Source organism: Bathycoccus prasinos (assembly GCF_002220235.1).
Source record: "Bathycoccus prasinos genomic : Chromosome_9".
NCBI classification, from domain to species: Eukaryota; Viridiplantae; Chlorophyta; class Mamiellophyceae; order Mamiellales; family Bathycoccaceae; genus Bathycoccus; species Bathycoccus prasinos.
In genome coordinates this window covers 206007-230630 of record NC_024000.1, presented here as the reverse complement: position 1 = coordinate 230630, position 24624 = coordinate 206007, and the positions used below count along the sequence as shown (strand labels likewise).

At 50.3% G+C, this 24624-nt stretch overlaps 12 protein-coding genes across 12 annotated transcripts; 6 read left to right on the top strand and 6 right to left on the bottom strand.

Moving 5' to 3' along the window:
* Positions 1-678: 678 nt before the first annotated feature.
* Bathy09g01220 (predicted protein) lies at positions 679-1770 on the bottom strand (the record flags this gene model as incomplete). Its single annotated transcript, XM_007511105.1, has 1 exon — positions 679-1770. The coding sequence occupies one exon, from the start codon at positions 1768-1770 to the stop codon at positions 679-681; it is 1092 nt and encodes a 363-aa protein (XP_007511167.1).
* A 110-nt stretch (positions 1771-1880) lies between these two features.
* Positions 1881-2993, top strand: Bathy09g01210 (exodeoxyribonuclease III; the record flags this gene model as incomplete). The annotated part of the gene is made up of 1 exon (XM_007511024.1): positions 1881-2993. One exon carries the CDS (start codon positions 1881-1883, stop codon positions 2991-2993), a length of 1113 nt encoding a protein of 370 aa, XP_007511086.1.
* Positions 2994-3313: 320 nt separating this feature from the next.
* Bathy09g01200 (exodeoxyribonuclease (ISS)) lies at positions 3314-8767 on the top strand (the record flags this gene model as incomplete). Its single annotated transcript, XM_007511121.1, has 1 exon — positions 3314-8767. The coding sequence occupies one exon, from the start codon at positions 3314-3316 to the stop codon at positions 8765-8767; it is 5454 nt and encodes a 1817-aa protein (XP_007511183.1).
* Positions 8768-8937: 170 nt separating this feature from the next.
* On the top strand, positions 8938-9594 carry Bathy09g01190 (predicted protein; the record flags this gene model as incomplete). The annotated part of the gene is made up of 1 exon (XM_007511250.1): positions 8938-9594. One exon carries the CDS (start codon positions 8938-8940, stop codon positions 9592-9594), a length of 657 nt encoding a protein of 218 aa, XP_007511312.1.
* Positions 9595-9682: 88 nt separating this feature from the next.
* On the bottom strand, positions 9683-11035 carry Bathy09g01180 (NAD-dependent epimerase/dehydratase; the record flags this gene model as incomplete). The annotated part of the gene is made up of 1 exon (XM_007511092.1): positions 9683-11035. The coding sequence occupies one exon, from the start codon at positions 11033-11035 to the stop codon at positions 9683-9685; it is 1353 nt and encodes a 450-aa protein (XP_007511154.1).
* A 54-nt stretch (positions 11036-11089) lies between these two features.
* Bathy09g01170 (predicted protein) lies at positions 11090-13618 on the top strand (the record flags this gene model as incomplete). The annotated part of the gene is made up of 1 exon (XM_007511028.1): positions 11090-13618. The coding sequence occupies one exon, from the start codon at positions 11090-11092 to the stop codon at positions 13616-13618; it is 2529 nt and encodes an 842-aa protein (XP_007511090.1).
* Positions 13619-13727: 109 nt separating this feature from the next.
* Bathy09g01160 (predicted protein) lies at positions 13728-14366 on the bottom strand (the record flags this gene model as incomplete). Its single annotated transcript, XM_007511083.1, has 1 exon — positions 13728-14366. One exon carries the CDS (start codon positions 14364-14366, stop codon positions 13728-13730), a length of 639 nt encoding a protein of 212 aa, XP_007511145.1.
* Positions 14367-14479: 113 nt separating this feature from the next.
* On the bottom strand, positions 14480-17254 carry Bathy09g01150 (para-aminobenzoate synthase, subunit I; the record flags this gene model as incomplete). The annotated part of the gene is made up of 1 exon (XM_007511138.1): positions 14480-17254. The coding sequence occupies one exon, from the start codon at positions 17252-17254 to the stop codon at positions 14480-14482; it is 2775 nt and encodes a 924-aa protein (XP_007511200.1).
* A 339-nt stretch (positions 17255-17593) lies between these two features.
* On the top strand, positions 17594-18738 carry Bathy09g01140 (predicted protein; the record flags this gene model as incomplete). The annotated part of the gene is made up of 2 exons (XM_007511074.1): positions 17594-18007; positions 18136-18738. 2 exons carry the CDS (start codon positions 17594-17596, stop codon positions 18736-18738), a joined length of 1017 nt encoding a protein of 338 aa, XP_007511136.1.
* A 209-nt stretch (positions 18739-18947) lies between these two features.
* Bathy09g01130 (predicted protein) lies at positions 18948-20310 on the bottom strand (the record flags this gene model as incomplete). The annotated part of the gene is made up of 3 exons (XM_007510966.1): positions 18948-19644; positions 20047-20154; positions 20258-20310. 3 exons carry the CDS (start codon positions 20308-20310, stop codon positions 18948-18950), a joined length of 858 nt encoding a protein of 285 aa, XP_007511028.1.
* Positions 20311-20562: 252 nt separating this feature from the next.
* On the top strand, positions 20563-21981 carry Bathy09g01120 (predicted protein; the record flags this gene model as incomplete). Its single annotated transcript, XM_007511085.1, has 1 exon — positions 20563-21981. One exon carries the CDS (start codon positions 20563-20565, stop codon positions 21979-21981), a length of 1419 nt encoding a protein of 472 aa, XP_007511147.1.
* Positions 21982-22227: 246 nt separating this feature from the next.
* Positions 22228-24285, bottom strand: Bathy09g01110 (C-1-tetrahydrofolate synthase, cytoplasmic; the record flags this gene model as incomplete). Its single annotated transcript, XM_007511169.1, has 1 exon — positions 22228-24285. One exon carries the CDS (start codon positions 24283-24285, stop codon positions 22228-22230), a length of 2058 nt encoding a protein of 685 aa, XP_007511231.1.
* Positions 24286-24624: the final 339 nt, after the last annotated feature.

Below are 24624 nucleotides of genomic sequence, written 5' to 3'. Positions count from 1 at the left end.
CCTAATTCAATTACCCCTACACTTCTCCTTCATAATACGACGTGTCTATTCACCGCGACATACTCGCCGCGCATACGCGATGACGATGTCAATGTGAACAACAAAACGGCAACGACAGGTTGCTCCGTTCTCTCTCTTCTTGATAGAAGAGAGAAGAACAGTGGGTGCCTATTAACCCTAAACCATGTAAAATCCTCCTCTATCGTCCAACGTGCGACCGAATGGATTTACAACGACCAAAAAGTAACAACAAAAAAGAGCGAGAATAAAATAATAGTGTTATTATTAGTTTGCGCGCGACGCTCTACTGCAATAAACTCACGCGCGCACGCCGTAGTGTCACACACACACACGACGCGTTCAAACAACAACGCGTATTAGTATTACGAAGAAGGAAAGTCAATGGGCACGTATATATTTCAAGCCGAGGTGTTTCTCTCTCTCTGTGGTATGTGGTTAAGAAGACTCGATGTCTTCTTCTCTCGCCGTGCACAGACACACGCGGGAGCGCGAGTAAGCGAAACGAGTCGGCGGGCGCGAAACGCCCTCTCGCACGAGCTACGCTACCCCACAAAATAAACGAGAGAGAGAGACGAAGAAACCGGGCAGCGATTGGATGCGAGATGTGCTTTTTTTTTTAAATATTACTCGTAGTACGCGCGCGATGAGCGCGTTTGTTTACGTTAACCAACTCGGATCGCCTTTAGGTATTATCCCGTACGGATTTAACGCGACGTGCGAGGTGAAATAATGCGTCTTAATGTCCCACATGTTGGTCGCTTTTCGAAACGCCGGCATCGCGTATAACCGTTTCACGTACGCGCTGATGTTCTTATACTCGCGAATGCATTTTTTGTTCGTTTTAAAGTACACGACGTACACCTCGTCGAATCGAACTAACGTTTGGAACACCCGAACGTCGATTTCGGTGACCTCGTCGTCGCTCACCAAAAACTTCATCTTCGAACGCTCGAGAACGCTTTCCAATCTCTCCAAACCTTCGTATAACTCTTCCACGGCTTCCTCGTACGCCTCTTGCGTCCGCGCGAACCCACACTTATAGACGCCGTTATTAATCGCGCGATACGTCCACTCGTTCATCTCGTCAATCTCTTTTCGCTTACTCTCCGGGTACAAATCTAACGTCGCGTTCTTCGCGAGCGGTTGAAACCGCGCGTTCAAATCTCGAATAATCTCGCTGCTCTCGTTGTTCACGATTCGCTTTTCAGTTTGATCGTACAAGATTGGTACCGTAAACGGACCTTTGTACGAATTGTCGTGCTCTTCGTAGAAATCTCGGATGGAATAAAACTCCGTCTTCTTCGTCTTCTTCGGGTCCTTCCTCGTGTGATACGCTTGCACCTCGAATTTCGCGCTTTCAATCCCGGACAAATGTTGAATCCATCGACAGTTCTCGTTGGGAAAAACCCACCCGGCGTGTCCATCATCTTCATCCGTATCCTCCTCGTCCTCTTTTCCTCTTTTTCTTCTCGTTTTCTGCCACGTCGGGTGCACGATGTCCACCTCGATTCCATCGTCCAATCCTTTCAGATAGAGGACGGAAAGACATCGCGTCGCCCACGGGCAGGCGTAGGAAACGATGAGTTTGTATCGGTTTTTTTCCGAAACGATATCTGAAACGCGGTCTCGGAAACTGGATTCGTTTCGTGCGAACCTGCCTTTCCGGTCGACGGCGGCGACTGCCGTGTGTCGTTCTCCGTCGTTGGTCATTTGGATGTGACGAACACTCTCGAAAGTTTTCCAATTCATTTCAACGAACGCTTCTTCATTCTCTTTCGCGCGCGAAAGAGAGAACGAGTGACTACTTCTGCGACAAAAACAACGACGCGATGATGACGTGCGCTGTACTTCTGAGGAGGATGACGACGACAAAAACGACCAACACCATCACGGCCGCGCGGTATTGTTGTTCATGTTTTCTCAACGCGAACACCCATCATCATCACGGGAACAACAGGAAACGAAGTAAAAGAGGACGACGAACACTCGCGTCGTTTACGTCGGATACCACGACTACGACGACTACGACGAATGCACCGTTGCGAATTGTAAGCTGGAACGTCAACGGATTACGCGGAACGATGAAAAAACACCCACACTTCGTGAAAGATTTATACGAGAAGACGAGATTTGACATCTTGTGCGTGCAAGAGACAAAGATGCAAGAAGGGAACGTAGGGGAAATGGTAGCGGTAATCGAGGATGACGAGGATGAAAATGATGATGATAAGGGACCAGGAGGCCTGCATCATAATCAAAACGATCAATTAGCGGCGTACTTTTCATGTTCAACAGCGAGGAAAGGGTACTCGGGCGTGGCCATGATCACTCGTCCAGATGTGAAGTTTACGTCAAAACCGCGCGAAGGGTTTCACCAACGCGCGTTAGACGAGGCGGATTTCGAAAAGACGGAGGAAAACTTGGAGGCGTTTCATTTGTTCAATCGAGAAGGGCGGGTGATGACGTGCGAGCTCGAGAAAGCGGTGATTATAAACACGTACGTTCCGAACAGCGGCGAAGGGTTGAAACGGTTGAGGGAAAGAATCGAGGTTTGGGAGCCGGCGATGAAAGCGCACGTCTCGTGTTTGAGGGAAGATATGATGAAAGAAGAAGAAGAGAAAGCGATCGTTTGGGTGGGGGATTTCAACGTCGCGCACGAGAAGCGCGATTTATGGGGAAATTGGACGCAAAACGAAACGAGCGCCGGGTTCACGCCGGAGGAACGCCTCGCGTTTTCAAACCAACTCAAAGACTTACGTTTAACCGACTCGTTCCGATATCGACACCCAACCGCGGACGACAAGTTCACGTATTGGTCATACAGAGCCAAAAGCCGAGAGCGAAATCGCGGCTGGCGCATTGATTACGCCTTGGTCAGCGACACTATGAAAGAAAATATCAAAGACGCGTTCATCGTCTCCGACTTTCTCGGAAGCGACCATTGTCCGTTAGGCGTTGAACTTCGCGTGTGATGATGAAAATTGACGACGCGCGTTCAATAGTATTCAATCGTCTGTGTCATCATCCCGTCTTCGTCGTTCGTTCGTTCGTTAAAAGAGAGTTTCGCTCGAAAGCGCTATAACGAGATGATACAGACTTAGCGTTATTATTTTGTATAGACTTATTTCATACGTAGCCTTCTTCGCGTAGAATACACGCAGTAGTCCTCCTTCACGCAAATTTGAATTTTCCTCACTTTTGTCTGTCGTTGAAACTCCTTTTAACGCTCTCGTTTGTCTTCTTTTCTTTCTCGCTCTTCCTTTAAGAGAGCTACGAGGACGACCAAGAAGCGATGAGAAGCGATGATGACAACGAAAAGGACACCAACGCGTCGTTTTTGTCGGGAGAGACTTTGAAAACATCGACGACGACGACGCGGAGAGATGCGTTTTTACATCGTCGGAACAAAGAGCTGTTTGTTGTTGAATGCGCGCGACGTTTTGTGAACAACGCGAAATCGACGAGTCGTGCGAACAAAGATTCTACAAAAGACGACGACGATGCAAAGGTATCATCCATTTCGTCGTCGTCTCGAGGAGGCGGAGATGATGGCGACGACGACGATATCTTCTTCTTCGACGCGATGTATAGTTCTGTGCACGAATCGGTGCAAAGATTGCTCGAGAGCGAGACAAGAGTGCAAAGTTTGCGAAGGAAACATCATCAGAGCGCGAGTAGCAGCAGCAACGACGATACCAGCTTCAGCGGTGCGGCGTTCGCGTTGGAAACGACGACGCCACCTGTGAAAAAGAGAGGCGATGGGAAAAGGAGCATGCTTCCGCAAATCGACGACTGCGCGCAGTTTCCGAGCTTGAGTTCGTCGCCGGTTGTCGCGACGACGCCGTTGGCGAAGAAATTGGGCGGGATGAGTTTGAATGGCAGCAGTAATAACAACATAAACGGAGCGTTGCCGTCGCCGAGGAGAGTGACGCCGTCGCCCGTATCGAATGGTGGTCCCGGAAGTGTGGAACGAGCGGCTTCACCGCCGGTAGTTTCGCCTTCTTCTTCGCAACAGCAACAGCAACAGCAACAGCAACAACTTCCGAGGAGTCAAAGCGGCGGCGTCGTAGGTGCACCGAGACGGATTCAACCGTCTCTGCTCTCTGGTTCATCAAATTCGAGTAATAGCAATACTTTCACGAATAAACAGCTGTCGCCGGTGCAGCAGCAGCAACATCAACAACAACATCAACAGAAGCGGATTCAACCAACCGCTGCAAAAAGCAACAACAACAACAACAACATTAACAACGAAGTGTCAGTCGAAACTCCTGAATATATCTTGGACTTGGCAAAAGCGTACGCGTTTGCGCTCGAGTGGTTCCATAACGGTGATATTGAAAAGTCCATCGTAGATGTTCTCAAAATGCTCTCGATTTCTCCGGATGCGTTTCCGTTTGGCGTTAGTCCGGGCAAGGAAGCAGAAGAAGAGTTTGAAATTTTCCCATCCGGCGTGTTCGTTCGTAAATTTGCCGCGCTCGTTTTAGCCAACGCCGGGACGCTTCCGTTTTCTCTCGGTCCAACAGCACTGGAGGCATTATCTGAATCTGAAGCGGTAAAAGCGCACGCGCCAATGTTGGCGCAAGAGTGCGCAAACTTTCTCTCCGCGCTCGCAGCGTCTGCAACAACCGTAACAAAAATATACGACGACGCGACACCTTCGGCTTCATCGCGAAAAAGAAACAACAAACGCGGAGAAACAGATAATGGCAGAGGGGGAGCCGTCGGTACACGCGCAGATGTAAGTTCGGTTCGTAATCCAAGCAATAAATTTGGATTAGTGTCCAGAGCGAACGCGCACGCTCGCGAGAAATGGCGCGACCAACTCGTCGCTTTGCTCTCCCCGGATGCCAAATTCAACGCGTCTTCGTTCATGGCATCGACTGGTGCAACTGGCGCGCCGCCGTCTAAATATTATCACCAGAACGCCGCGAACGCGTTCGCGAGAAAGTGCAGAGAAGTTTTCGATTCGGCAAAATCTAAAGAAGACGCCAGATGGCTCGCGGATGTTTTCGTACGAAAAATGTTGAAAAGTGCCGGCGAAGGCGAAACTGAGGAAGATATCGGAGCCGCAGTGTCGGCGGCGAAACTATCGGCGTTGCGAGAGCGTTTGATGGGTGGAGGCGGAGTCAGTACTAGTGCTGGCGCGCAACATCAAAATCCTCAACGTCATAACAACACGCACGCGAATGGAAGAAGTAGTAGTAGTTTAGGCAGAGGTAGTAATAGTATTTTAGGCGGAGGTAGAGGAGTCCATCAAGGAAGAGGAGGAGGAGGAGCGGGTGGAAGAGGTGGAGGAAGAGGGAATCATCACGTTGCACCGACACCACTCGCTTTGCATCAGCAACAAAGTAACGAAACATCCTCATCGACGACGACGACGACGACGACGACTACGCAAGAATCATCGTTCGCAGCAATGTTTCAGCCAGCTTTTCGACCGTACGTGTGCGTATTGGAAACGGCAGATTCCGCTCGTTTCTCCGCCGCGGTGTCTCGGTCACTCGCGGATGCGCTCAAAGCGCTCGATAACAATTACGCCGCGTCCGTGCGTAAAGGCAAAGGAGAAGATGGAGTGAGCGAAGGAGGTGAAGAAGTGGACGATATTTTGCGTTCGTTCGGGGTGAACCCGAAAGATTTCACCGCTCGCGCTCTCGCGGCAAAGTGTTGCGGCAAATTTCTTGGTCTTTTACGATTTTGCTTAGACGGTTACTCTTCGATCGTCGCTTTCGACGGATTACCTACAATAGAACTTTGCGTGGAGAGCTTGCGCATTGCAACTGCCGAAAACGAGCTCATGCTCACTCTCCCGTGGGTATCGGAGTATGTGAAATTCACGCCGTGGGAAGACACGGAAGAAGCGACTTTAGTGTTTTCTTCGAAAGGCTTCGTCGATTTAACGTCATGGTTCCGTTCGGCTTCGAAAAGTGCAAAGCTGTGCATAGTTAATACTAGTGATGGAAGTAATGGTGCAACTGGTTCTGCGCCATCTCGGTCTCTTCGATCTGTCGAGGACGTTTCATTGATATCGGCGGTGAGCGTTCGCATGATTCGACATCTCGTTCGAGAAACGCTCCATTTCAAGGCGCCAACGACGACTGCGAAGTCGTTGGAGTACGCAAAGTTAGCTTCAACGTCGCAGTCGCATCCCGCGGGACCCGTGCCGAAAGCATTCCTCGCAAACGCTTTCGACAAAGTAAAAATTTCAGTGGAAGAGAATGACGTGCTCGCGGAGTGGGGGTCTAATTCCGCAGCGGGCGGACATGATTTTACGCCAAACGTCATCGACGATTCCTTGTTGCAAAAATTGATTGGCGTTGACGTCGAGAGATGCATCACGGCGTTGCGAAACGACGACGCGATATCAAATCGATGGAGCCAGGAAGAAATCGAATCCATTGAGAGTCAAATTAGTACGCATCAAGCTGCGGCAATTTTACCGTCGAAGCAAGAACAAGTACGCAAAGGAGAAGACGAAGGAGACCGACACCGGGTCGTTCCAGTTCCCGTTCGAAAGATTGCGCCCGTCTCGGCGACTGCACTTTCGTCTGCTTCGCCTCCTACGAAGATTACATCCACAAAAATGGCGGCGCTCGAAACGAGTCCATCGTTGCCGTCCGTACCGTCCTCGTCTACGGCGAATCCAACTCGAAGTTTACAACGCGCGTTTCTCGCGGCGAATCCTCGACACAAAAATATCGTCGACTTTACCGTCGACGCCGCGGTATTAGCTTCGGTGGACCACGCGGTGCGACACGAAATACCAAACGCGTTGAAGTGCGTCTCGGAGACGCTCGATAACGCGTGCAGACTAGCTGCGACTGTTTCCGCGGCTGAACAGAAAAGATTATTTACGAATACGAATACGGAGCACATTACGCAGAAGAAGAAAATGGCCAAACCAACGCTGGAAGATGCGTGGAGTTCGGCATTTGAGACTGCAATTGAACGCGCGACGATGTTAGCTCTTCGAGAAATTGGAGGTGTCATCGAGAAAAGAGCCGCGGACGATGCGGCGAAAAGAGCCGGCGCGGCTGCAGCCGCGTTGTTACGCGAACCCTCGGACGACGACGACGACGGCGACGGCAAGAATGATGGCAAGATGAAAAAGAAGTCGAGAGCGCCTCTGTCTCCGGAAGCCTCTGCATCTGCAGCTGTCGCCAGAGATGCTGCCAGACAATCCGCCACGGAACGCTCTAGGTTATCGGCACCGTTCGAGCTTCGCAAAGCCATCGTTGATGAGGCGTCGCGAAAATTGCGCGTGGCGCTGAAAAATCTCTCGAGCGACGAACGAGGAGAAGACGGGGAAGACGAGGAGGAAGAAGAAAACAATTCGGTCGTTCAAAGAGAGAGGAAGAACACCACCCCCCCATCGGCGATGATTATCAATGCTAATGAAAAGGAGACATGCGACGAAAACGACGAAAACGACGAAAACTTAGTCGCCGACGTCCAATCAGCGGCTTTGAGCGCCATCGCGAGAGCTTTATCCGAAGCGCAAGGTTGGGCGCCAGGATCACTCTTGGCAGTATCGCGAGAACTTGCAAACGCTCGAAACCCAGGCGACGAAGTAGGTGCCAAAGAACTCGCGAGGATGTGCGAGAACTGTTCGAATTCAATTCGTTCCGTGTTGGCGTTGGATGAGAGTTGGAGAGACGCGCTGTTCGCGTCGCAGCAGCAACAAAAGCAAAACGCGGCAGCAGTCTTGTCTTCGTCGTCCGCTATGTCGCCATCAGACGCGGCACTCGGGCCGAACGCCTTATCGACTGCTGCGGCACTGCTCGCAAAACCGTCCGATGCGCCCGGAAAAGCGTTCAAGAAGAACGCAGAAGCTGGTCGACCGAGAGACGCGTTGGCGAGAGCCTTGTGCGCGCTCGCTCGCGCTTCCATGGCGCTCTTCTTAGCGCCTCCGCAACCGGCGTTGATTAAGCCCGACCGACACGGTGGCGTCTCTCTTTCGAGCGCGTTAGTTTCTTCTGCGGCTGCGAGCAGTGGTGCAGATAACAACAGCTCGAACAGTAACGCCGCATCGGGTGGTAACACGGACGGTACGAAGCAAAATATCGGGTGGGGCGTCTCTCGCGACGGCGTGTGCGAATCCGTTCGTTTGGCCGTCTTGAACGCCTTCGCGCTGGCGTCTCCGATTTTGGAAACTTTGGACGCCTTCGCTCCACCCGACGCGATTAGCGTCTGGAACGAAGTCTGCGGCGAACTCCTCTTCCCGAAGAACTGGATTCCAGTCTTGAGAGTGTTCCCGCATTCGCCATTCGCGCAACTTCGAATCGAAACCATCGTCTGCGACGTGTTCGCTTCGGTTCCCGACGGCAAAGCCGCGACGCTCCGTTTAAAAAAGTTTCTCGAGACGCAGTTTGCTTTCTCTTCCAGCGAAACGCCGCCTTCGGCACCTAATAAAACGACAATCAACGCCATGGGCACCTCCCTCCTCCTCCGCTTCCTCGTCAAACTTCTCGACGCTCGAATCGAACGATACCGAGAGGAAGAAGACAAAGAAGAAGAAGACAAAGAAGAAGAAGACAAAGAAGGAGAAGAAAAAAAGGCATCCTTCTCGAGAAAAAGGGACAAACTTCGACGACTCGAAGACGAACTGAAAGGTTGGGAGAAAATTCTCCCTTCGGCGCGCTTCGTCTCTCGAGACGGCCCGAACGCTCGCGCGCCTCATTTCGCGAGTAAGATCGAACGAAGGATTTTCGAGTTTTCGAAAATTATTCTTTCTTTGAAAGAGTGAGTCCTCCTCTTCTCCTTCTTCTCTGATGAAACCATCATTGTCATCGTCATCATCCTCAGCATCCTCTTTTGTCGATGAAAATGTTCATTGAAATAAAAATGTGAGTAAAGGAGAAAAATCGCCTCAAAAAGGTGACGTGTCATATCTACTAACTAATCTTTACCACAAATATGTTTACCACGACTACTACTTCGACCACACCAATCACCACGCAAAAGAGGACGACTCGTGAGCGAAACAATCGCGCTGTCGTCGTGACGAAATCGTTTTGGAAGAAAGAAGCGCCGCCTCCTCCGCCTCCGCCTCCGGCAAAGAAGAAAGGATTGTTTGGGAATTTCCAAAAGCCATCGGGTGATGTTTCCCCGGCTCAAGGAAAGACCAACACCGTGAAAGACGTGGAATACGCGTACGAAGAGACCAAGACGGAAGCGTACGCGAGAATCCGGAAACAACGAGCTTTGAAAAAAGCCGAGTTCGAAGCGCGCGAGAAAGGCGGCTTCTCGCAAGCGCTGTTTAAAGTCACCAGAGCGTTAGATTTCCAAGAAGATATCGCAGCTGACAGAGGCTTGTTGAGCGCGGCCAAGAGGATGAGGAAAGGCGAGTCGATGTCGACGGAGCAATACGGCGCGTTACGCAGGAAGGTTGGAGGGACGAAAGGAGGGTTTTTTGGGGAGTCCGTGGACGTGAAAGGTGAATATACCGATAGCGGGTGGACGAAGCGAGACGAGGACACGACGACGAGCGAGGTTGCGTACGCGCCTTTGCTCGGATTAGTTCTCGCGGGCGTCGTGGCGACGCTCGTTTTGGTCGTGCAACAAGTGCCGTAGTAGGATGATGATGATGATGCTTTTCGTAGTGTTGTTGCGTGCTATTTATATCTGTACTAGTACTATCTATCTATCTATCTTTCTAAATTCATCTCTTAAAGTAGTGCTTTTTATATTCGTCCGAGTTGTACCAGTTCGCGACGCTGGCAACACCCTCTTCCAAAGAAATTTTGGCCTCGAAATCGAGAAGATCCTTCGCTTTGGTCACATCCGCGAACGTTCCGCCGACGTCGCCGGGTCTTCTCGGTTCGACGATGATTTTGATATCGTCGTCTGATTCAGACGATGTTTTCGACGATGCTTTAAGCTCCTCAGATGCGGCTTTTTGCACCGAACTCACGAGCCGTCTTAAAGTCACCGCTTCGCCTCTCGAAACGTTGACCGTTTCGCACGTCGACCCGTTTTCCCTCCACAGCGCTTTCTCGATCCCCGAACATACGTCCGAAATGTGACAGTAATCTCTCCAACTCTCGTCACCGTCGCCAAACATCGTCAGTTTCTTTTCGCGATTTTCATCGTCTAACAACGTTTGCATGAAGCGAGTAATCGCCATATCCGGTCGTCCGTAATTCCCAAAACAGGTGAATATTCTCGTTATCGTTATTTTCCTCTCAATCTCCGTAAACGCTCGCGCGTAACTCCTCACCACCGCCTCGGCTGCAATTTTTGAGAGCGCGTACGGACTTTGCGGAATAGACTTCCCGTCGTCGCCCATGATCCCTTCATCTTCTCTCGATGGTTTTTTTCTCTCAAAATTATCCCCATACGTCGCGCCACTACTCAAGAACACAAAGTTCGCTTCAGAGCGCTTCGCGAGTTCAATCATAATCGCCGTCGTTTCAACGTTCGCTCGAAACGCCAGGAAAGGGTCCTCGAGCGTATCTTTCACGCCCGAATACGCCGCGCAATGGATAATGCCATCGATCGTTTTACATACGTTTGAATCATCCTCTGCATCAAAATCATTGTCCTTTGTCTTCTTCATCTTTCGCAACTCTCTTTCAATCATCGAAAGCTCAATTCCGAGCGAGATATCTCGATCGATGAATACAAACCTTCTCTTCCCAATGTGCACCAATCGATTCAAATTCGCTCTCTTATCTTCCTTTTTGTACGGACCTTTCTCCACGTCCAGAACGTCGATGCCAATAATAATCACGTTTTCGTGCACATCATCATCCTGGCTTCTGTTATTTCTTCTTTCGAGCAGATGAGAGACGAGATTGGACCCGATGAATCCTAAACATCCCGTTACCACAACAACTGTTTCCCCGAAATTCCTCTGCCCGGTCTCTTTCTCATCCTCGGAAGCAGCGAAAGCAAAAGCACTGAAGCGAGGACATCGTTCGCGTCTTTTTCTTTCCCCACGCGCGGAGGAGCGCTGAGTATCACCGCCGAAACGCAAAACACCCGGACTCAAAGGAATGCATTTGGAATGCATTTTAGGGGAAAAATTCGTCACTTCCCCTACTTTGCGCTTAATGTTATGAAGAGAATGACGACCAGAAATGGAAGACAAAGAAGGTATTTCTCGGTGATGGTGGTGCTCGTGGTGACGTGCCTTCTCTGTCGCGGAGAGTTGCTTCGAAACGAGGAGGAAAAGGAGGAGGAAAAGGTGGTAAACATCATCGGCGCGAAATCGTCGGCAACTCGTCGTTCCTTACTCGCGAGCAGCGCTTTGATGACATCCGGGAACGGAATACACGACACGAATACCACGCGTTTTCCTTCGACCAAAAGAGTAAAACGAAGGCGGATGAGAGAATACGAAAACGACGACAACTACCGATGGGGCCCTGTTGCGAGAGAGCGCGATGATGAGAGAGATAAAGAAGGGAAATTGGAAGCTTTGAGGGAAGATATTCGCCTGGAGACGAAGAAGTTGGAAATCGCTCTGAAAGAAGAGCGAATACTGTTTTCCTCAAATGATGAAGAAGCGTGGAGAAAACAAAAGGAAACGAACCAACGAGATGAACAAGAAGTGCAAGAACATGGAGGAGGTATTGAAAAGTGGCCACTTTTGAAACAACACGAGGAAATGTTCGAGAGGTTCTGCGGCGGCGAGGGAAGCGAGAGCGGCGCTGGATCGATGCGAGAGGTGATGGGAAAGTTACGGAAACAGGCGGAGTCGTACGACGAATCAGATTCAAACGGGAACTTGGTGATATTTGAGGCGTATAATCCGTTCTGGAACGGGTTTGGGAATAACATGAGGCGATGGTTGAACTTATTTGTGGTGGCGTCCAGATTTGACTCGTTCGCTTCGTATTTCGATTTCGGCGCGTGCGGGATGGAGGAGTACGGGAGAAACGCGGAGAACGACGGCGTCGAAGGGAAAACGTTTTATCGACGCGGGAAAGATGGGCAATCTGCGTGTCAGTTTGACCCCGGGATGTTTTTCAAAGGCGACGGTTTCGATTGGCAGTGGACGCCGAAACGGGCGAATGAAAATCCAGAACGGTTAAGTCTGGCGAGCGTGACGAGAAACGCGACGATTTTGTGCGAAGAAGACGTGAGCGACGACGTGAGAGATTGTAAATTGTACGACGATAAGGATTTGGACCATCGACGAAGACTTTACGACAACGGTGACGACGCAACGTATGTGGTGAAACCGTTGGCGAGTTCTGGTCGAATGTCGAGAGAAGAGATTGATCGAGCGGAAGGCGCCGAGGCAAAAATTAAAGCCGCCAACGCCGATTGGCTCAGAGAGTGGTTCAAAGAGGAAGTCGCACGCGACGTGGATCGAAAAGGAGTTCGGGTGAAACTCACCATACACGACGTGTTTGTCATGCAACGCGAAGGAGAAGTACTTTTTAACGTCTATGGCATCGACGGAGACGAGCCTCCGCCAGATTTAGGCGACCCGGAGTTGCCGAAAGCGTGCTACAATCGACATTTTTTCCGGCCTCGAGAACACGTAAAAGAGGCGATCGAGGAGGTGTTTGAGAAATCTTCTTCAAACGGCGGCGGGGACATGAAAAAGTGGCGCTCGTGCGCGGCGATTCATTTAAGGACTGGGTTTGCCGATCACCAAGCGCAATGGGTGGCAAAGTATCGTATGCTCTCTGAAAACAAACGCAAGGAGTTGGAGGCAAAGTACCCGTGTCGTTCGACCGCCGGCGGGAGCGAGAGAACCGCCGAGCGATTCGTGGACGCTTTGGACGAAACCTTTCGCAAGTGCGAACCGGATTACTCAAACGAACGAATATGCACGCTGTGGCACCAGAAAAATGAAATCACGAAGCACGTGAATTTGGATATTGAAAACGAGAGCAACGTATTGAACGGGCGGCTGAAAACGTTCGATGTCGTTCAGGATTGTTGCGGCAGTTCCTTTCGCGAGCCGGACGTTGCGGACGCGATGGAACGTTGCGGATTTGTTCCGGAAGGGATGTATCCAGAGTTGGAAGTGAAGAAGAAAAATGATGATTTTTCGTCAACCAGTCCAGTGAGAGCAGCGCTTACCTGCGCGTTGCGCGCGTCCAAATTTCACTTAGAGTCTCTCGTCGAGGAGGACAACGACAATTCAGACGACGACGATTCAGACGACGAAGCGTTTGGCGTCTTCCTTTTAGGGGATTCGCCAACCTTCATCAAAGCCGTTCCAAAATTACCAAACATCGGTAAATATTTCGCGCATCAACAAGATCCAGACACAGTTGGCGTCACCATGGGAGATAGCGATTGTTCTGGAACCTCCTGCGTCGTTCGAAAAAAGGGCGAGAAACATTTGAGTTGGATGCGTTCCGTCGTCGACGCCTACGTCGCGAGTTTATGCGAGGTGACCGTACAGCTTCCCGGGAGTAGTTTTGCCAACGGCGCTATTCACCAACTTCGCGCGCCTGGAAGGAACCGAACGTCGTCGGCTTTTCTGTGGAGTGGCGAAGTCGTCTTGGGACAGCACTTAGCGACCCGAGACGAAACGACGAACGAGATTGCGAGAGAGACAAAAATCGGGTACGACGGGAACCTCGAAAATTACGTCGCGCTCGGCGCCGCGCATTGTAAAACAATAGATTGAGATTTAGAGAACTAATGAAAGTAGAGGTCAAATAGAAACATAACATAGCGTAAAAGTTAGATATATAATCATACAGATAGCAACAACAACATAAAAAAAAACCTTCCTCCTAATCGATTGATTCCAAATCGCGATACGCAAACTCCCCCGCATTCTCTTCGTCCAACTCCTCGTCCTCGATTCTTCGATCCGGCAGACGCCCGATGGTAAAATCGTGCACCATCCTTTTCGGCGGACGTTTCGTGCTTTTCACCATGTACATCTTCGCGTCGTCGTTGTCTTTACCTTTTCGACGAACGGCAACTAAAGGCATATCCATGGCTCGTTCCGCGAGAGATGATGGAGTCATTGCCAGCGGATTCGCTTCGTCTTCGTCGTCGTCTAAAACGAACGTTTTCAACGCCTCTTCCAATTTCAATCGGTCTTCCTCTCCGTCTTTGCTTCCCCCTCCTTTCTCGTCTAAAAAATACCTCGCGTTCTCCGGGTACGTCAAATACTTCTCCCCTTTCATCGTTTTCCCTCGCCTGTCTAACTCTTTAATGCGTTTCTGGACGTCTTTATCTCCGATTAAATCCGCGACTTGGTCTCCGCAATCGATTTCGGCGTAAATTTTCGCCAAAGCGTGTTCGATGTCCTCCAACTCCCTTATGTGTTTATTCCGTTCGGAAACTTCGGTTTTATACCCGTGGTGTTTCGACGAAGACGTGGACGCGTACTCCTCGTAATCGACTTGCAAGTGCGCGTACATCTTGGTCGTTTACGTCGTCGGTCAAAGTGATCAGAGAATTGGAGTTTCTTTTTGTGGCATTTTGAAAAAAAAGCGTTTTCGTATTTATTAGTACAAATTATACAATGTACATACTACGCGTAAGAAGAGTAATCTTTAATCTCTCTCTCTCTCTCTAATTTCCTCTCTACTTCCGCGACTGTTTCTACGATCCGTCTGGCTTTTAGTTCAACTTCTCCCCACTCTTCGAGCGGGTCGCTCAAACGCGTGATGGCGCCGCCGGCGCCGATTTTCATTTCGCCGTCTTTATACGTGACCGAACGAATGACCACGTTCGCGTCGAAGGCTTTGTTGCGACAGGACCAAAAGCCGACGCTCCCGGAGTACATCTCGCGGGGTTGTTCGTTTTCGAGTTCGTGTATGATTTGCGTGGTTCTGTATTTCGGCGCGCCAGTCATGGAGCCGGGAGGAAAGGCGAACTGAAACGCGCGAATGGGCGAAATCCTTTTGTCGTCGTCGTCGGCGTTGCCTTCTGCATGATTTTCACCAGAGGACGTCGACGGTAACGTCCCGACCACCGTCGAGACGAGTTGGTGCACCGTTCGATAACTCTCAATCTTTAACAAACCCGGTACTTTCACCGTGCCCACCTCACACGCCAAGGACAAATCGTTTCGCAAGAGATCCACAATCATCAAATTTTCCGCGTTGTCCTTCACGGACGTTTGTAAATCGCGCACAGCTTTGACGTCTTCTGCACACCCGAGCGGTTCCACGCGCGCGATGGTTCCTTTAATAGGTTTCGCTTCCAAATTGCCATTTTGGTCGCACCGTAAAAATCGTTCGGGCGAGGCGCAGCACACGTACATGTCCGAAAAATGCGCCTTCTCTTCGCCCGCGCCGTTTGAAAAGTCAAAAAAAGCCGCATACGGCGCTGGATTGCGTTCGCGCAAAGCGTAATACAACTCTCGATACAGGTGACGGGTTTGTTTGTATGCACCCACATCTCTGCGCGTTAACGCATTCGTCAGACAAACTTCGTACGTGTGTCCGTCTAAAATGCGTTCTTGCGACGTTTTAATTTTCTCCATGTACTCCTCTTTATCGTCGCGCCATTTGAATCCAATAGACTCTGCTAACTGCGTGCAGTTTTGAGTCACCACCGTCTTCTTCGGCATCTCGTCGGCGACGTGTTTCACTTTATTCAGAAGGCTCCGATTAATATCTAGAGTTGTGGTCGCGAGCCATTCCAACGCCTCGAAGAGATCCTCCGTTTCCGGTCCATCTTCGGTGAGCGTCATCGCGTACACCATCTTCTTCTCGTGGTCGACGACAACCGCTTGGTCTACGAAATATAACGCCGCTTTCACCATAGTATTACTATTACTCGACGAGTCGTTTGCAAAGAAAATGGGCGAATCGCACTCCTCGCGCGTTTCGTACGACAGCGAACCAACGAAGCCGCACGCGAAAAGCAACGCCTCTGGTAGCCCTTTCACGCTTTCCCCATCCTTCACCGCGTTCACCTCGTCCACGATGCACGTGGCAAAATTCTCTTCGGAGACGTTAAATCTCTTCAACTCTTCGTCCATGTATTCTAGAATGCTGCCGTTTCCTCCGTGATGATAACTTTTCACGATTTCGTCTTGGTTATTCATGACGACCAGTTTGCCGTTCATTCGCGCTTCTACGCGTCGCCACAGAGGACCACCTTGGCACCCCATGACACTAAATCGCCCTCGCGGCGTGTCGTTGTCGCCGTTGCTGTCGTTAGTACCACTACTACCGTCTGCGGTAGCAGAATCCAGCCAAAATGCATTTTTCTTATCGCTAAATAACGTCCTGAACACATCTTCAGAGCGCGTGGGCGAATCGAGAAGCGAAACTTCTCGGGCGTGTAATCTGTACGCGCTTTTCTTCTGTTTCTTGTTACTACTTTTGTTGCTACTCTTCTTATCCTGTGTCTCCCTCGAAGCGTTTACGAGCTTCATCAAGACAGTCTTCCGTTCCTCGCTTATTGTTGTTGTTGTTTCATTCCCTTCTTCTTCCTCTTCCATCTCGCCTCTCTTCTCTTTCCAATAGGCGTCCGCGATGTCCATGAAATTCTTCACGATTGTTTTCCCGTGCGGCTCGGTACAAATAGACTCCGGGTGAAACTGAACGCCGTATTGCGGATACACCTTATGCCTCAGCGCCATCACCGTCCCTCCTTCCTCTCCTCCTCCTCCTCCTCCTCCGTTTTCTTTCTCGCTCTCGACGACATCCGCCCACGCCAACGCCACGAGCTCTTCTTCTCCTCTCACTTCCTTCTCCGCCTCCTTCCTTTTCCCAGGGAACAACGCCTCGAGCGAGTGATACCTCGTCGCGTTGAACACCCTCGGCACGCCCTTAAACAACAACCCTCCTCGACGACTTTCTTCTTTGTCTTCTTCTTCTTTAACTGTCACCTCGGACACTTCCCCGTGCTTCGGATGTCTCGCGCGGACGACATCCCACCCGTATCGAAACGCGATCGCTTGGAACCCAAAACAGACGCCAAATATTGGCACTCCTCGAACGAGTTCGTCTTTTGCATTTAACAACGCATCCACGACGCCCGAATCGCAAATGCCGCTCGACGGCGTCCCCGGCCCCGGGGAGATGACGATTCGGTCGATTAAGTGCTCCTTCACGAGAAACCGAATATCTGAGACAGAAATGGCGTCGTTCCTTACCGTCAGAGGAAGAGAACTATTATCTTGACACTCGGCGATGACGTGCGCGAGAATGTTCGAGTACGAGTCGTAATTGTCGATGAGTAACGTCCGAGAGTGGTGCTGTTTGTCATCATCGAGACGAGAACAGTTGGCGGCTTTCCCGTCGTTGGGGAAGTCATCCGTTATGGTGTCGACGCTTTTAAAGCCGCTCATACCGTTTCACGAAGACAGATGATCCGCGCTCTGATTAGCACCGCCACTGCCCTCTCTCAAACTGTGTTTCGTGATGATTTTGCATCGTACACGCGCGATACAGAGCCCGCGAAAGCGCACTCGTAGTAATGCGGTTTGTTGCTTTATCCAATCTTCAAAGTTTTTCCTCATTAGAGAGAACTCTCTTTACCTCTCTCTCTGAGTCGCGATACCGAAGCAATTCTCTCCTCCTTTTGCGCCTCCTCATCGTCTCGACGCGCACGACGAGGACATTCACCATTTACAGAGAACGCGCGTCGTAAAAGTCCTCGCTTTTCTCCTCATCAGAACAGACACACCATGGGTGTTTCCCCAACTCCGACGAGTCAAAACGTCGGCGAAAAACTCATATGGATTGCCATCTATTCGCTCTGCTCGTCCTCCATGCTCGTGGTGAACAAACTCGCAGTCGCGGCGATCCCGTTACCGACGGTCGTTTCCGGCGCGCAGCTCGTGTCGAGCGCGATCGTGCCTCTTTTGATGCAACTGTGCGGGTACTCGGTGATTGGAAAAATGACCTACGCGAGGTCTCTCCCGTACGTGGTGTATACTTCCATGTTCGCCGCTGGGTTGTTTGCGAACATGAAAGCGTTACTGCTGACAAACGTCGGGGCGGTGATTGCGGCGAGGTGCTGTTTGCCTCTCATTGTTTCAGTGATTGAGTATTTCTTCATGGGGAGAAGTTGGCCGAATAAACGATCGATGGTTTCGCTGGTGCGTGTTTGGTGTTGGTGTTGTTCTTTCTCGCGCTCGATTTTTCTTCTCCTCAATCTTCTGTTCTTTCGGTCGTTGACACTCAGTTCTTCTCTGTTTCTTCTGAAACAACGTTATTACATTAATAGGGTGGCGTCGTCTTCTTCGCTTACTTGTACGTTTCCCAAGACTCCGGTATCGCCGTCGAAGGTTCCGAAGGGTTCGTCTGGCTCTTCATCTGGTGGATGCTTTTGGCGTTACAGATGACGTATGGAAAATGGATGACCAGCGCGATTGAGATGACCCAATGGGAGCGAGTGTTTTATACGAACGCGTTTGCGGTGCCTCCGAATATGTTGATTTGGTATTTTAGCGACGATTCGAGTCCGGCGAAAGCGCACGTGATGGACCGTTTGGACTCGTACCAGAAGAACATGTTGTTGTTGTCGTGCGTCATTGGGGTGTGTATTTCGTACAGTGGGTGGCGGTGTAGAACGGTAGTCACGGCGACGACGTTTACGTTAGTTGGGGTGGTGAATAAGATGGCCACGATTGCGTTTACGATGATTGTGTGGCCGAAAGAGACGACGTTTGCGAAAGTCGTCGTGTTGATTTTTTGCGTGTTGTTCGGTTTGTTGTATCAGGAGGCGCCGATGAAGGCGAGAAAGGAAGGGATGATAGAGGGAGGGAAAAGCGCGACGGAGAGTAACATCGTGAGCATCAGGTCACCTAGACACGTGCACGCAAAGTGATAGATTATATATTTGTTGTTGTACTTTTACTACTACTTTTTGCTTTTTTATCGCCGTTTTCTTCGGAGGCAAACACAGCTTTCCTCTCTCTGTCTCTGTCTCTGTCTCTCTCTCTCTGTGTGTGTGTATGTGCGTGTCTTTTATTAAAGCAAAGTAATCTTCTTCTTTCAACAACAAAACTTTATTATATTGTACTAAATGTCTTTTTTTTATTCCTCGGGCTGCGGATTTTGGCTCTCGTCCATATCGCTCGTCCAAAGCGTCAAGTTATCTCTCAACAATTGCATAATGAGCGTGGAATCCTTATAACTCTCCTCTCCTAACGTGTCCAATTCAGAAATGGCTTGATCAAACGCTTTTTTAGCCATTTGACACGCGCGTTCCGGCGCGTTTAAGATTTCGTAATAAAACACGGAAAAGTTCAACGCTAAACCGAGTCGAATCGGGTGCGTGCTCGCCAACTCGGCTTCCGCCGTCGCCTCCGCGGCTTTATATGCCAACAACGTTTGTTCCGCGGCTTCTTTTCGCTCCGCCCCACCTTTAAACTCCGCCAAATATCGCCAATAATCACCCTTCATTTTCTTATAAAACACCTTCGACTCTCCATCTGCGCACCCATCCTCCAAATGCTCTTTAATCAAATCCAATATCCTGCCGCAAATCGTCGTCAACTCTTCCTCCACGTTTGCTTTATAATCTCTTATTAACTTACACGTTTCCGAATTCGCGCCCGATTTACTCTCTTCTTTCGTTTCAATTGATGACATGATTCTCCACGACGCTCTTCGCGCGCCGATGACGTTTTTATACGCCACCGACAACAAGTTTCGCTCCTCCACGGAGAGTTGCTCGTTCGCTCCCGTTTTTGAGGCAACCTCGGACATGTACTCCATCATTTCATCGTATCTGTGTTAAAATATTTCCAAAGAAAGAGAGAGAGAGAGAGAGAGAGAAAATGCGTCAGCCTTTCGTGCTTTAAGCAAACGAGGAGAGAGAGAGAGAACAAGGAGAGGAATAAAAAATGTATCATCCCTCGCGAAACGTGCGAAAGAAGGTTTTGTGTTGGTTCACACGTGGCCTTTATTTTTATTCATCGCCTTTTCGGCAGAAAAAAGAAAAAACTCTCTTTCCTCTCGCTTTTCGGTCGCTGTGACAGACATCTCTCTCATCACCATCGGGTTGTTTCAATATTCCCTCTTCTTACGCGCGCGAGAACACAAAGCCGGCGCTTCCGAAAAAAAAACGCGCGCGAACGCGGTTTCGACACATGGAAAACGAGTTCTCTCGCGCGAAATTGCACTCGCGCACGCCGCGTTCCGTTCGCGTTTCCCTCTTTTACTCTCAAAAACAAAATCAAACACACGCCAACTCCGCATCATCGGATGAAAAGTCGTTACGCGAGTTGACTTTTTGTCTCTCCGTAAAGGAAAAAAAAATGAAAACGCGAAATCAAAATCGTCGCTCGAAATCCACCCTCAAAAACCAACGCGCGACGCGTAAAAGCGCACAAAAGACGTACCTCTCCGCTTGCTCGGCCAGTTTCGCCTTGAACACGAGATCGTCGCGTTCCATTTTGACTCTATGTGATGCGTTTGTGTGTATATTTCGTTAAAGCGCGAACGATGTGATTTTAGTCTATTTATGAGCTGGAATCGAGCGAAAGTACAACTGAAGAGAGTTCGCGCAAAAAAAAGACAAAAAAACTTTACTTGTGTGTTTTCAAAGCAAAATTTTGAAGGAAAAAAAATTCAAAATCACTCGCGTCACTTTCTTTTGTTTTTAACACAAAAACAGACTCGTGTGTACTACACAAAAGATAAAAAGATGACGACAGAAGAGAAGACGAAAGAAGAAGAAGAAATCGTCCCGACGAAAACCGCAGGCGCGATCTTATTCTGCGGATGCACGGATTTCAAGAACGTCGGACGGACGAAACAAATCGACGAATCGGTGTTTGCGAACGTGAACGTCCCTTCGAAAATTTCCACGTTTGAGAATGAAAATGATTTGGAGTTTACATTCATCGCGTCCGGTTCCGCGGCGGCACACAACGTGGCCATCGATACGAAAGGGAGGTTATGGGCGTGGGGGAGGAACGAGAACGGGCAGTTAGGGACCGGGGATAAAGATAACAGGAACGCGCCGAGTGTGGTGAAAGGGATTCACTTTGGCGAGAATGCAGACGGCGAGGGCGAGGAGGCGGTGAAAATCGTTTGGGCGGCGTGCGGGAAGAACCACACGATTGCGATAGATTCAGAAGGTGGTTTTTACGCGTGCGGGTCGAATAAGTCTGGCCAACTCGGGGTTCCCATCACGTGGTCGAGGCAGAAGAAGAACGTGGACGACGAACGCGTGGAGTTTGTGAAGAGCGCGAGCGCGACGCAGGCGAAGTTCGTGAAAGCCACGTGCGGGGTGGATTTTACCGTGTTGACCGACGCGGATGGGAAGATGTGGTCGTTTGGATGCCCACAATACGGACAGCTAGGCCACGGGGACGATCACGAGTACAACATGAAGGAAGGCACGGTGAAGTTGGCGTACGAGCCGCAACCGACGCCGAAGATGATTAGGAGCGGAGATTTGAACGCGGAGAAGGATTATAAAGTCGTCAAAGTGTGCTGCGGACACAATCACGTGGCGTGCTTTTGCGAGGACGGGAAACTTTACACGTGGGGGAACGGTGGTTACGGCAGGTTAGGCCATCGCGTGCAAAAAGACGAGTTTTCACCGAAAATGGTAGAAGTTCAAGGGGGCGATAGAAACTTGATCCCGAAAGACGCCATTTTGGCGTGCGGGAGTACCGCGACGCACTTTTCCGCGTGCATGGGCCAGTTATACGCGTTCGGAAAGTTGAAAGTGAGCGGCGATAACACGATGTACCCAATGCCGCAGATGGATTTACAAGGTTGGGTGTTGAGAGATTTCGCGAGTGGCGCGGTGACCTTCGCGACGTGCCAAGACGAGATGACCGTGACGTGGGGCGCCGGCGGGTACGGCGAATTAGGCTACGGGCCAGAAGGAAAAAAATCGAGCGCGTGCCCGGATGTGGTGCCGTCATTGCAAGGGAAGAGAACGATTATGGTCGCGTGTGGGTTAGGACAGACGCTGTTTTTGGTGAAGAGCGAAGACGTGAAGGAAGGCGTGCCGGTGTTCGAGCCGTTGCCGGAAACGAAAGGCGGAGAGAAGAAGAAACAAGGCGCGCATTTGATCAAACCAGGGGGTGCGAAGAAAGCGAAGAAGTAATCGCCACCGCGCGTGTTGATGTGTCGTCTCACGTGTGTGCGTGTGTGTGTGTATGTGTGTGTGTGTGCGTCATCATTATATAAAATGGACCAATTATTATTTTAATTAAAAATTTTATGAAGTCAGTTGAAATAAACACAAACCCGTGGTCTACGCACGGACTTTTTACCAATAATATAAAACGTCATCAGTATAGTAAGTAACCACACATACGCACGCGCAAACGCGTTCATTCGTTCGATGCATTTAACTCAAACCCATGATTTGTTCGGTTTCCGTGTCGACGCTAATCTCGTAATACGCCGGTCTGGTCGGTAACCCCGGGATGGTAGGGAACGCGCCGACGAGCGGTACTAAAAAGCCAGCCCCGGCGGATAATCGCAAGTCACCAATCGGTAACGTGAATCCAGCCGGCGCGCCTTTCATGTTCGCGTCGTGCGAGAACGAGTATTGCGTCTTGGCCATGCACACCGGCAAGTGGCCGAAACCTTGTTCCGTGAACAAAGCAATCTTCTCTTTCGCTTGCTCGGAAAACTCCACCCCGCCGGCTCTGTAGTATTCCTTCGCGATGTGTTCCACTTTCTCTTCGATGCTCATGTCTTCCGTGCTGTAACCGAGCTTAAACTCGCTCGCGCTCGCGTTTTCCTCGCACACTCTCGTGACAGCTTTGCCCAACTCGGTGGCGCCCAACCCGCCTTCGGCGTGGTGCGTGCAAATTTCAACTGCAGACGCGCCCGCCGCTAACGCAGCTTGTCTAATCGCTTCGTGTTCCGCCGGCGTATCCGTCGGGAACGCGTTAATCGCAATAACCACTGGAATTCCAAACGATCTCGTGTTTTCGATGTGTCTGGTCAAGTTCGAGCACCCGTCTTTGACCATGTTCACGTTTTCTTCCAAGTACGCGAAATCGAGGGGCTTACCCGCTTGTACCGCCGGCCCGCCGCCGTGGCATTTCAACGCACGAACCGTGGCAACAATAACCGCACAGTTTGGTTTAAGCCCTGAGGATCGGCACTTTAAGTTGACAAACTTTTCCAAACCAATATCGGCGCCAAAACCGGCTTCCGTGACCACGAATCCGTCTTTACCGACCATCGACAACGCAATCTTATCGGCGATAACGGAGGAGTTCCCAGTCGCGATGTTCGCGAACGGACCAGCGTGAATCAACACCGGCGTTCCTTCCAAAGTTTGCATCATCGTCGGTTTAATCGCTTCCAACATCAACGCCGTGACCGCACCAGTGACGCCCAAATCGTCGCAGTTCACCGCCTCGCCCGATTTGCTCGTTCCGACAATCATCTTCCCGAACCTCTCGTCCATATCTTCCAAGCTCGTGCACATGGCCAACACCGCCATAACTTCCGAGGCGACCGTGATATCAAACCCGGTTTGTCTCGTTTGGCCTTTCTCCGTCGGCGACTCACCAATCGTTATTTGTCTTAAAAATCGATCGTTCATATCGACGACTCTTCTCCACGTGACTTTATCGGCGTCCAAATCCAATCGAACAAATTTCGATCGTTCCTTTTCCGACCATTCGTCCGGGTTGGTCTTCTCAATACCTAAACGTTTCAATCGTCTGGTCATGTTTCTGGCAATCTTTCTCTCGCCTTTCTTGTTTGGCGGAAACAACCTCTTAAACAAAGCCTCGTCGCTTTGCGTGTTTTCGTGAAACATCCTCGTATCCACCGCGGCGGCAATCAAGTTCGTCGCGATACCTATCGCGTGAATGTCTCCGGTCAAATGCATGTTCATTTCTTCCATGGGGATGACCTGAGAGTACCCGCCTCCAGCGGCACCGCCTTTGATACCAAAAGTCGGACCCATCGACGGCTGTCGAATGCACGCCACGGCGAATTTCTCCAAATGCGCGCCCAACGCTTGCACCAATCCAATCGTCGTCGTCGACTTCCCTTCCCCCAACGGCGTCGGCGTAATCCCAGCAACGACCACGTAGTGTCCTTTATTCTCTTCCGTCATTTTCTTTGAGATCTTATCGGAAATTTTCGCCTTGTAATGCCCGTACGGCTCGTATTCCTCCATGGAAACTTTACACTGCTCCAACACGTGAGAGATGCGAAGAGGCGTCGCGGCTTGCGCCACCTCGATATCCGACGGCACCGGTTTCACGATGTTCTCCAGCTTCTTCCCGGGTAAACTCATACTTGCCGTTGCTTTCGTGGTCACAGAACTAAAACTTCTTCTTAAAACGCCCGAAACTCTCCGCGTCGACGACGATGAAAACGACTTTGGATACGATGAGATTTTCGCGATTTTAAACACCGCTTGTTGCGCGCTCATTCGACGGACAACAGAAAAGGGGAGTAAAGGAACGCGCGCGGGTTGTTGTTGTTGTGTGTGTGTGCGTGTGTATATGTATATATATATATAAACCGCAAGAACCGCGCAGAGAAAGAAGTACGTGTCTTCTTGTTTGTGTGAGGATTAGTTCAGTGGATAAATTGGAAAAACAAGTCTCTCGGTTGCCCAAAAAGGACCTCTCGAAAGGACAAAGGAGTCTTTTGTCTTCAAGGAAGTACACTCGAAATGAACACGTCTCTCGCTCTCTTTCTCTCTTTGTCTCCCCAAAAAACTTATTATTCAGCTTACAGTATAATTTCGAAATTTATATCTCCACTC